The following is a 12,381-nucleotide window of genomic DNA, read 5'->3' as shown; positions in this document are numbered from 1 at the left end:
CTAATATTAGTAATAATTAGTTTCCCCCAACACAGCATTTTTATTAATTACCTGCAAGTTTCATATAATGTACCCCAGTCACACATGCTTCCCATTCCTCCCAGATCTACCCTCCTACCCTTGTGCCCCCCCAAAAAAAGAAAAGGAAAAAATCATTTTTAAGTTAAAAAACTTGCAGTCCTATTCTAGAATTCTCGTATTATAAACACTTTCATTGTTTATTTTAGAAAATTTTCAACAATTACCTTTGAATGTGATTTATGTATTTTCCACATATTTCTGTATATTTCAAGATATGATTTAAGCAGACTTTTCTTTCAAATTCTATTTTGTTACTAATTGAAATTTTCAAGATATATAACAAAATAATTTAGTAGCATAAAAAATAAAGAGATGCCTATAAAATGAGCATACTGTAACTTTTGCTTTAGAACTGTCATCTAATTGGAAATATTTTCAGAATAAAGCAGGCATAAGCATTCATGGAAAATATCTAATCTAGTGAAAACTATATAACTAGTGTTGTATTGAAAATAAATATTTCAAAAATTAATAAAGTAAAAACTCAATATAATACTGCAATTTAAATTTTATTAATTAATTTTAATGTGGAAATCACTAATTTCCCTAATAAAATGACAAATACATGAAAGAGACATGAAGAGAGAGAGACAGAGAGCGATCATACCTACACCACATACACACTAATTTTGGAATAGTATTAATTGTTATAAAAATTATTTCTTAATATTTATGTATTTAACATATATCAACATATTATATAATTGTGAATATGTACTTTTACTTTTTAAATATATTACAACAAAACTGCAAAAAAAAAATAAATGACTCAGAAGACTATTAGATTAAAAAATGAAAAGACGACAATAAATAAGTTGCTGTGACAAAATACCATGACAAAGGCAATTTATAAAAGAAAGCATTTAATTGGGCTTACAGTTTCCCAGAGTTAGAGTCTGTGGGGGTGGAGCAAAGGCGTGGCAGCAAGAAAGCTGGGAGCAAAGCTTACCCCATGGCACACTTTCTCCAAGAAGGCCACACATCATAATCCTTCCCAAAGAGTTCCACTAACTGGGAATCAAGTATTCAAACATGGCTACAGGGGCAAGTTTCATCCAGAGCACTGCAATGCTTAAAGTGGAATTTTCAGAAGTGACCTTCAGAGAGTCATGATCTAGATAAGCATGGTGTATGCAAACATTGGGGCTTTTCAACAGGAAGGCCTGAAGAGCTAAGGAGATACAGGACACCACCAGAAGTAAATGTGCAACCAATGGAAGGATTTTATAAAAACGTTGGCTCTAAGCCAATTAATATTTCAGTTTTGTCTAGTAATGTGGTGTGGTTTAGTCACATTCCTTGTTTTCTACAAACTACTAAAAGGGTACAATGTATTTTGATACAGTTAAGAGCATTTGTGACTTTTTTTCTTCTTTGAAATACCTGTTTATGTCATAGTGACCTACCTTTCACTTACTGATTCAGAGTCATAGCAATCATGATAGTCTCTTATCAGCTATACGTGATCCAAATAATTTGCCTATGTTACTTTTTCTTGTCCTGTTCTCCTTGTGGATTTTTTTAACCTGATAGATTAAGGCTTTAGTTTTAATATAGTTGAGTTTGTCAGTCTTTCCTATAATAACTTGTATTTCCTTCTCATTATGATTTGTATTTTGATGCAAACTGGAGCTTACTGATTGTTTGGCTGATCAGCAGACTCCATGGATTCATCTATTTCTATCCCTCATCCTAGTAGAAGGGCTATAGATATACCACCAACAAGCTTTTATGTGGATGTTGTGAGTCTATCTGAGATCATCATGCTCATGCATTAGGCAGGCACTGTACCAAGGGAGCCCTCTCTCTATCCTCTGAGTTCTTAGCTGTTCTACACGTCTATAGTTCCATTTTCATCTAGTAAAATATTGTTTGGATTACCGAAAACAATGAAAAAAGTTTTGAAATATTTGTCTCTTAAATGAGAAATGAATGTAAAAATAATGCTAGAAACATTTAAAAGTGGAAATATTTAATTGGAAAATATTACAAACAAAAAGTAGTAAGAACATTTGTATCAGATAAAGTCATGTGCAAAACAGAAGCACAAAATAGAAGAATTAGCTATCAAAATAAAACAGTCATAAGGGATTATGAGACAGACAGGAGGAAAGAGAAGTCTGGGAAATGGCAAAGACAAATGATGTCAGTTGTACAACATCACAAGTCAATTTGGACATACGTATATAATATACTAGGGAATACAAAACAAATGATATTGTAGTTTATTAACTATATAGTATAGAAAAGGAGCTAAATGTTGACCCTCACCTATAAATACTGTGTCTCTTTTTCAGGCAACAGAAGAAAACACTATAAAATAACCAGCTTTAACCTGCCCCAAATGTCTTGCAAATATAATAATGACCATTTAAAACTCAAAGTGTATTGACAAATAAGCAAAATGTGATTTCATTCACAGTTTTAAAAATATTTACTTTTATTTTCTGTGGGTGTTTTGTCTGCATTTTGTAATATAAATTGTGTGCCTTGTATGTGCAGGGGCCAGAAGAGGGTTTTGGGTCTCCTGGAACTAGAGTTACACATGGTTGTGAGCCACTATGTATTATTGGGAACCAAATATGATCATTTTCAAGAGCAATAAGTGCTCTTTAACAACCGAGATGTCTTTCTAAACGCATATTATTTAATTTTTGAAATTAATAACATATATGAAATATAATAATGTACAAATAATAATATATGGGAAATCAGGAGTTAAGTAGAACTGTGCTAATAGTATTGTTTTGTAGTTTTATTTTTATTCTGGGAGAGTACAATGGTGATCCCTTGTTTTTGTTTTTGTTTTTAACCTGTCTTTGATTTTAAATTAGCATTAGAACATGATTTTGATAATAAACTTATTTTGAAAATGGAAACAAAACAGAGATCACATTTGTAATTACATATGACTGTATTGATACTGTATTAAAAGCAAAAGCCACAAATATTAAATGCCTACACTGAGAATCAAGAAATATAAAACATCTTCTAATGACTGTTGCATTCCCCAAAGGACTGATTCTAAACTAATACTGCTGAGTGTGTATCACATCACAGTTTCGACAACCAATCAAGTTCTCATAGTTTACACTGGGCATTTGACCCTGAATACATACATTCCGTTCTTCCTTAACTGCTTCCTCCAGCTGAGTGGCCAATTGTGAGCAGCATAACAAAAATGAATTCATATCATCACCAACCTTCAAAAAGGAAACACAAGGCAGAGTTACTTTCAATTTTAGAACCCACTTGTATATCCACTTCTGAATATATTTAACTGTGGTTTGAAAGTATTTTCATTTTGTGTAATTTCCATCCCTTCAAACAAAGGTGGCAAGAAACTATGTTTCAAATGTTATCCCCAAAACCCCTCCTAGAAATGAAATATGGAAGAAAGCACATCCTGGGGAGTGATGACACACAGTATGTTGTTTTTCTGTCAGCTTAGTGGCTGCACCAGAATCTACTGATATTTTAACATCTGAGTACAGAGGGCCCACAGTGAGTGCCTGGCTGCTTAGACTGTGCCTGGCAGGATTTCCGGCTTCATCAGCACCAGCTGCCTGTAGTCGCAGCTACCAAATGTAGGTTTTAACTAAGTCTCCTATGATCTATTTACCATTAAATACTCTGAAGTTAGTCGTTGGGGTGAAAATCTGCTAAATCAGGGGAGCCAAGAAGCCAGCAAGACCCAGCAAGTGAAGTGTCTTTTCACTCTTCCCAAGCCAAAAACACAGTGAATCTCTAAGCCCCTCCCTACTCCTTCCTGTGCATCTCTCTATCCCCATTCCTGGGTCCTCCATGCTTTCTATGGCTAATTCTTGTCAACTAGTCCCTGGTTCCGCCTCCTGATCCAAGGTTAATTTTATTAACATAGTATCTGAGTTTCACAGTGTAATTAAATATTGTGCAATAATGTTTTCCTATTTTGATCTATACAACTGCAGAAACTCAGGCAGCCCAACTTTACATTCCTGTTTTTATGGAATCTAAAGAAAACAGCTACTGTGTATGTGATTGTACATGTTAGAAAGTTAATGTAGGACTATGAATGCCGATTAGTGGTAGGGCATTTGTCCCTTAAACCCAAGGCATGGGTTCTAGCCCCAGCACCACAAAAAAGAAAAAAATGTAAACTACAACTATTGACTGTAAATATGCTTGCCAAAATCTGTGGCCTTTCAGTGTAACCTGTTAGTAGCGAATCATCATTACAATGTAATGATTAAATATCTTCTGATAGATATTTGTATATCAGAAAACTAACCCATGTTAAATCAATCCTAAATACTTATTTCCAGTAGAGATTCTCCCAGAAGAAGATACCCACTGAATAATACACTTCCACCATACTTTATTGGAACAACATTGACAAAACAGTCATATTATTCCAGCAGTTGAAAAGCTGAGGCAATAGATTCCAAGTTTCAGGCCAACTTGGGCTACAGAGAGTATTCAAGGGAATTTAATGAAATCTTATTTCAAAATTGTAAGGCATATGTGTGTATGTGTCTGTGTTCACACATGTCATATTACATATGCAGAGGTCTAAGAACATGAGATTGTTCTTCATGTGTGTTCCAAGGATTGAACCCAGGTCAGTAGGCTTGGTGGCAAGCACTTTTACTCACTGATCATCTTGCCAGCCCTCAAAAACTTAAAGAAGTGGTAGAGTGCTTTTCAACCATACTTTAGACCAAACAACAACAACAAAGCAAAGCAGAAAAAACAAAAATAAACACCCCCCCCAAACAAAACCAAATGAACAAAACACTGGAAGAATCATCCAGAAGACTAGGAAAATAGGGGAGAAGAAGAGTTACCAGTCACAAATTTAATGACAGTTCATTCCATCACACCACTACAGTCAATTGCCACAAAATAGAGACCAATTTGACAAAGTTTGCCCAAATAAGAGCAGTACACCAGACAGAAGAAAAAAAGAGAGTTTAGCAGATATGCTGAGGAGTGACAATAATAACTTGTGTACTATGTAACTTAAGCTAGTTGAGAAACGATAACTTGGGACACAAAATTGGCAGGTCCTAGGGAAACTGAAGAACTTCTTTTGTAATGTTAAACAGACTACAGGGGAACAAAGAAGGAGTTATTCCGAGGTCAGGGTCATTGAAATAAGCTAAGGAACTGACACCTTTCCAGCATTTGAGGTGAAATAGAAGACTATTAGTGGAGTAATCAAATTCAGTGAAATAAAATGCCATATTACATGGGCAGTTCTACACAGATAAGGAAATTATCAAGAATCATGACAATGGATGTGAGAGAAGCTGACTCCTACATGTATACTACTTATTGAATATCACACATTGATGCTTTCTTTTATACTAACAGAACTTCATTTTTGTTTGCAATAACAACATACAGCTACTACTATTACTGCTGGTGATGATGACAGTTTAAAATTTCCAGTCTTACAACAATGATCATACTGGTCAGATATCCTGAAAGGTACAATAGTGTCACTTATATTCTGGGGTAACCCAAAGTAACGTATTTGAATTTAAGGCCTTATAAGTTGAACAGAATGCATGCCAAGTACCACAAACCAGACAACTACCTGTGGCTGGTGATACCATGGACCCTAGAGGAGAATGACCTACTGCTGCATTCCTAAATATTATAAGTTCTAACTGCATCATTCTAGTACATATCCTTACATACACAGAGGGGTGAAGCTCTCACCCCTCATCAAAGAAGCTTCTTTTTGTAGCTGATGGGAGACCATCACAGAAACTCATAACTGTCCAGAATGCAAAGAACACCTGAGCATAGGGTGCTCACCCCAGGTCAATACATCTGCAACACAGCCAACACAGAACAATAGCAAATGCATAAAAGTTAAAAAATTCAAGTGCAAATGTAAGGTTGAGACAAATGTATGTAAAACAGGGCCAGCAAGAAGACTCAGCAGCTGGGTGGTGGTGGTGCATGCCTTTAATCCCAGCACTTGGGAGGCAGAGGCAGGCTGATCTCTGTGAGTTCAACACCAGCCTGGTCTACAAGAGCTAGTTCCAGTTCCAGGACAGACTCCAAAGCCACAGAGAAACTCTGTCTTGAAAAGCAAAAAACAAAAAAAAACAAAAAACAAAAAACAAAAAAGGCTCAGCAGTTAAGAGTTCCAGGTGTTCTTGCAAAAGACTAGAATTCGGTTCCCAGAAACTGCAATGGGTGGCTCATAACCTCCTGTCACTTTAGCTCCAATATCTTTTTCTGGACTCTGCAGATACCACTACATATGTGCACATTCACACATACATACATGTGGACTATTCCTCTACACTGTGTGAATATGTCACTGTGAATTGGTTTAATAAGAAGCTGACTGGCCAGCTGCCGGACAGGATAAGGTTAGACAGGAAAACCAGACTACGGACACTGGGAAGAAGAAGGGTGGAGTCAGAGGAGTCACCAGCTGGTCATGGAGAGGAAACACGAAGTCAAGATGAAAGAGACGGTGATAAGGAAACAGTGCAATGGGAAAAAAGGGGATCTAGGATATTTTATTAATATAGAAATCCCTTAAAGGGGAGCACTCTACTCTCCGAAGCACAGCCAGCACCCAAGAGAGAGATCTTACTTTTTCTTCCTCCTATATATCTCTTGCCTATTCCATGTCCCTCTGTCCATGCCCCAAACAGGCGTGGCCAGTATCTTGGGTACGTGAGCTCTCCACTACAAGAGGGAAACCATGTGGCAAAATGTAGATTAATAAAAATGTGTTAACTTAAGTTATAACAGTTAGCTAGTAACAAACCTGAGCCAAGCATTTAGACAGAGAATCTCTGCCTACAGAGACAGGCACACATACACATAAACAAAATTTAAAAGGCACCTTAGAAATTAAAACAAGCAAGAAATGAAACCCAAATAAAACAAAAACCAACCAACTGAATGAGAACCATGCTGTTATGTTAATAGCTACAATACAACAATATGTACAACAAAGATATTTGCCAAATCTTAAAAACTTTTGGTTTTTCTACATTTAAAGGCTAGAAAACAGTGTGTTTAAATTATATTTTATTATTTATCTTTGTGTGTGGGGATTTATGGGGGGGTCATGATTGCTTACAAAAGTATATCTGTGGATGTCAGAGTATGACTTAAAAGGGTTGGCCCTCTCCCTCCACCATGTAGGTTTCAAGGATTGAACTCAAGTTTATCAGTGTTGGTGGCAGGCACCTTTACCTACTGACCCATTTTGCTGGTGCAATACTTTCTTATAGCCAACTCAGGCAATGTATCCAATCTCATATTTAAAACTCACCACAGAGGCAAGATTGTAAAAGGTAGACTACAGATAAGACAGGAGTTGGCAGAGGCTGGAAACATTAGCACACTTCTGTCAAGTGTCTCAAGAGGATCTTTGTATGTATAGTGGGCCATTAAGACAGTGTGTTGTGTAGATTCCAAAGGCAATATATGCACATACAGATAAAGCTACTCCTTCCTTAAGTTTCACTGATGTTCTTTCTCGATTTTCATCAACAACTCCATATGTGTCTTCCAAAGCAGTAACAACCTTCAAAAAAATGAAAATCAAGTTGAATTTGTCACACAGTCAAAATGCTAAAGCAATCACACTATGACTGTATAGATGTCACTTTATTTCCAGTGGCAGGAATGTCAACGTTCTACCCATTTGGCTCATCACGTTTTTAGAAGATGCCTGCACAATGGTGCCAAATCCTGCTTCCTTGCGATGGGGATACCCCAAAACTCTGTCTTTTCTATGCAGATAAGTAGCTAAAAGAGAAAAGACATGCCTATGAATAGCAGAGTTTTCCTCAAACTCTGATTTTCCTCTGGAGATTGCATGAATAAAAAAGAAATATAAAGAGCAGAAAGCAATAAACTCTAAAAGACATTCTCCCAGATAACAAACTGATCAGGTATCTTAGAAACATGATGAATTATAATTTTTCATATTGTGTCCTCTCTCCTTATTCTTACTTAAAAGCCTGTTTACAATCTTACTGTCAATCATTATGTAAAAAGAAACTTAAGAGAAGCATTAAATGTTATAATGTTGAAGTGCAGACAAGAATTAACAGCTGACAGATGCCTATACCCATAAATCCCTGCTTGCAAAGATAGCCTGGCAGTTAGGAATTTTGCTTTCAAGAAACTAGAAGAATGGTCTTTATCCCAGACTGTGCTTTATGCTGAACTGCTTTCTTTTGGATTGTGGAATTCTAATACATACTTGACAGAGAACACTTTAGGTTTCCACCCCTCTGGGCACTTAGTTTTTAATGATATCTTCTAGTACCCATCCTATTTGAGTCATCATGATTTATTACATGAGGAATGAAGCATACCTCATATGATTTCAGTCAGAGGACACTCACATCCCTGGGCCTGTTTTCCTTCTAATCTCCCTCCACTTGCTGGATGTAATAAATTTTATCATTGGTATAATGATATATGGAGTCCATCCTAATTACAGCTGATTCTCTTTCAGGGTAACAACAAATCTCCCAGCTAGTGACCATCTTGGGAATTACCACAATAGAAGACACAGCATACATCTTACCAACTTCAGATGTTTAGCAATCCTCCTGACCATTTCATCTTTAGGTATTAAATCCTCTGTCTTCCTCGATGGTATAGGCAAGGCATACCGCATGAGTGATTCTCCTGTGGGTGGAGACCTTAGGACCATTGGTTCGATTTTATCATGCTGTGCCTTGGCATTACGTTTTTCTTTTAACTTAGGTGATGAATTAAGTAATCCCTTTTTATAAGGTAATTCTGGAACACTTGTAAGTTTCTTACTAATGGTTGATAGATTCTTTGCCCGCTTCATTTTTGTGGTTGACTTGGCTTCCAAATTACATATGAAAAGTTCATTACCTCCCTGTGAATAAAACATTAAGAGATTCAAAGAAAAATCCCACACCATTCATTTAATTACCCAAGAAAAAAGTTATTCTGGTGAAATTCATGTCTTATCATTAGTGTACTGTAGCAGGCTGCTAAAATGATATTGTTATTATGGTGTAACTATGAACAGTTCTGTACAGGCTCATGTCCTGGGTATTTGTTTCCCAAATGATGTCACTATTTTGCGAGGTGGCTGAAACTTTAGGAGGTGTGGCCTAGCTGTAGGATGTTGATAAATGAATGCTGACTTTGCAGGTTTACACCTGGTCCTCAATTTCACATTTCTGCTTCCTGTCACCAGTGTGACCAGCCTCATTTTCCACGGGTTTCCCATCATAAAGTGTGACTTTTTATAGACTCAGATGCATGCAACTACATGACTGTGGGCTGAACCTTCTGAATTTGTGAGCCAAGTAGGTCCTTCCTTTCAGTGGGTACTCATGGCAGGTAATTTGTTTTAGAAATGCAAAAATAACTGAACCATATACCAAATCTCTTCAGGGAGGAGCTGTCATTATTATTCGTCTATCTTTGATGACAAGTGAAATAAAAAAATAGAAATTTTTAAACTCAAGTATGGAAACATAACAGTGAAAAGACCCATTATTAAGCTAAAATGCACCCTTTACAAACACCGCCATTCCCATTTGGCATGTGATTAAACTGATCTCAGAGAAGCTGGTCACAGGACAACTCGAACAACCAGGAAGGGTTGTAGTTGGGATTTCAATAAAGAAATTTTTTTCTGTATATCTTGTTTCTTTTCTATGCTACTTGTTCCAAGTGTTATCATTTATTTGTCTTTAAAATTTATAGTATTTTGTATGAGTGAGGGATGAAGTAAGTGAAAATATTTCAGATATGAAATTGGAACAGGATTATTAAATACTCCAGCGATCCCAGCTTCAGACCCCAAACTCCCTTCCAGGCCCCAACCTCCGGCGACCCCACCTTCAGCTTAAGCTTTAGTGTCAGCATCCCCAGCTTCAGCTTCAGGAAGGAAGGAGACCAGTGGAGACAGAAAGACCCCACCAGGACCCAATGGAAGAAGAGATGGGAAGAAGACAGAATAAGAGCTCACTCAGCAATAGAAAGACCAACATGACTCCACCAGAATCTAGGGAACCAACGCCAGCAAGACCTGAAAAGCACCACATAGACGAAGCAGAGGAGACAGACCTTAAAAATCATTTTATGAAGATGATAGAGACCCTCAAAGAAGAAACGAAGAAATCCCTTAAAGAAATAGAAGAAAAAACAAACAAAAAGATCCATGAAATGGGGGGGGGGATTCAAGAAATAAACAAATCTCTCAAAGAATCTAAAGAGTACCAAGAAAAAACAACCAAAAAATGAAGGAAACAACTCAAACAGTTGAAGGATTGAAAGCTGAAATATAAACAATAAAGAAAACACAGAACGAGGGGATGCTGGAAATGGAAAAGCTGGGTAAATGATCAGAAACTACAGATGCAAGTATCACCAATACAATACAAGAGATAGAAGAGAGAATCTCAGGTGTTGAAGACTCATTAGAGGATATACAGTCGTCAACCAAAGAAAATCTCAAAACCAACAAATCCTTAACACAAAATATCCAGGAAATATGGGACACTGTGAAGAAGCCAAACCTGAGAATAATAGGTATAGAAGGAGGCAAAGAAATACAGCTCAAAGGTACAGAAAACATATTCAACAAAATCATATAAGAAAACTTCCCTAACCTAAAGAAGGATATGCCTATGAAAATAAAAGAATCTTACAGAACACCAAATAGGCTGGACCAGAAAAAGAAGGCACCTCACCATATAATAATCAAAACATCAAACCTACAGAATAAAGAGAAAATATTAACAGCAGCTAAAGAAAAAGGCCAAGTAACATATAAAGGCAGACCTATCCGAATTACACCTGACTTCTCAATGGAATGATGAAAGCCTGAAGATCCTGGACAGATGTCCTACAAACACTAAGGGAACAAGGATGCCAGCCCATACTACTATATCCAGCAAAGCTTTCAATTACCATAGACGGAGAAAACAAAATATTCCATGACAAAGCCAGATTTAAACAATATATATCCATGAATCCAGCTCTACAGAAAGTGCTAGAAGAAAAACCTAGATCCAAGGAACATAACTACACTCACAAACACAGGCAATATATAATCCCACTTTACAAAATACCAAAAGAAAAAGGGAGGAGGAACTACACAAAATAACTTCACTATCAATAAATCAAGCACAAACAAGAATCATCAATCAATGGTCATTGATATCCCTCAATGTCAACGGCCTCAACTTGCCTATAAAAAGACGCAGATTAAGAAGAAGAAAAAAAAAAAGACGCAGATTAGCAGAATGGATACAAAGACAGAACCCATCCTTCTGCTGCATACAAGAAACATATCTCAACATCAAAGACGGACAGTATCTCAGAGTAAAGGGTTGGGAAAAGATTTTCCAAATAAACGGACCCAAGAAACAAGCGGGTGTAGCAATCCTAATATCTAACAAACTAGACTTCAAATTGAAATCAATCAAAAGAGATGAAGAAGGACATTTCATATTCATCAAAGGAAAAGTCCATCAAGATGAAGTCTCAATTTTAAACTTCTACACCCCAAATACAAAGACACCTACATTTGTGAAAGAAACATTACTAAAGCTCAAATTGCACATAAAGTCTCACACACTAATAGTAGGAGACTCCGCTCTCACCGCTAGACAGGACCTCCAGACAGAAACTTAACAAAGAAACAAAAGAACTAATAGAAGTTATGGCCCATCTGGGTTTAACAGACATCTATAGAACATTCTACCCAAACACAAAGGGATATACCTTCTTCTCGGCACCACATGGAACCTTCTCTAAAATTGACCACATAATAGGAAACATAGCAAATCTCCACAGATACAAAAAAATTGGAATAAGCCCCTGTATCTTATCAGACCACCATGCATTAAAATTAGAATTCAACAATAACACAAATCACAGAAACCCCACAGCCTCACGGAAACTGAACAATGCACAACTGCACCATCCCTGGGTAAAGGAAGAAATAAAAAAAAAAAAAGAAATCAGGCCAGGCGGTAGTGGCGCATGCCTTTAATCCCAGCACTCAGGAGGCAGAGGCAGGCGGATCTCTGTAAATTCGAGGCCAGGCTGTACCGAAAGCCTCCAAAACAATACAGGGAAACCCTGTCTCGTAAAACCAAAAAACGAAAAAAAAAAAAAACGAAAAAAAAAGAAATGAAAGACTTCCTGCAATTCAATGACAATGAAGACACAATATATGCAAACTTATGGGACACTTTGAAAGTAGTGCTGAGAGGAAAGTTCATAGCACTAAGTGCCCACATGAAGAACCTGGAGAACATTCATACTAGA

At 36.8% G+C, this 12,381-nt stretch overlaps 1 protein-coding gene across 11 annotated transcripts in view; it reads right to left on the bottom strand.

Annotated features, from left to right (window-relative positions):
- The window catches only part of Ccdc7 (coiled-coil domain containing 7), a 193,760-nt gene that overhangs the window by 167,778 nt on the left and 13,601 nt on the right, over positions 1 to 12,381 (bottom strand). For all 11 annotated transcript variants that reach the window (XM_040755273.1, XM_040755264.1, XM_040755269.1 and 8 more), the window contains 3 exons: positions 8,642 to 8,965; positions 7,538 to 7,627; positions 3,201 to 3,284 (listed from right to left, as the gene is read on the bottom strand). In XM_040755273.1, the coding sequence (XP_040611207.1) occupies positions 3,201 to 3,284; positions 7,538 to 7,627; positions 8,642 to 8,914 (447 nt within the window). In that variant the 5' untranslated portion in view covers positions 8,915 to 8,965. The remainder of the gene's footprint in view (positions 1 to 3,200; positions 3,285 to 7,537; positions 7,628 to 8,641; positions 8,966 to 12,381) is intronic.

The sequence above is a fragment of the Mesocricetus auratus genome, unplaced genomic scaffold, assembly GCF_017639785.1.
Source record: "Mesocricetus auratus isolate SY011 unplaced genomic scaffold, BCM_Maur_2.0 Super-Scaffold_100013, whole genome shotgun sequence".
Taxonomy (NCBI): Eukaryota; Metazoa; Chordata; class Mammalia; order Rodentia; family Cricetidae; genus Mesocricetus; species Mesocricetus auratus.
Note: the sequence above shows the minus strand (reverse complement) of the source record. Positions and strands in the feature narration are given on the sequence as shown.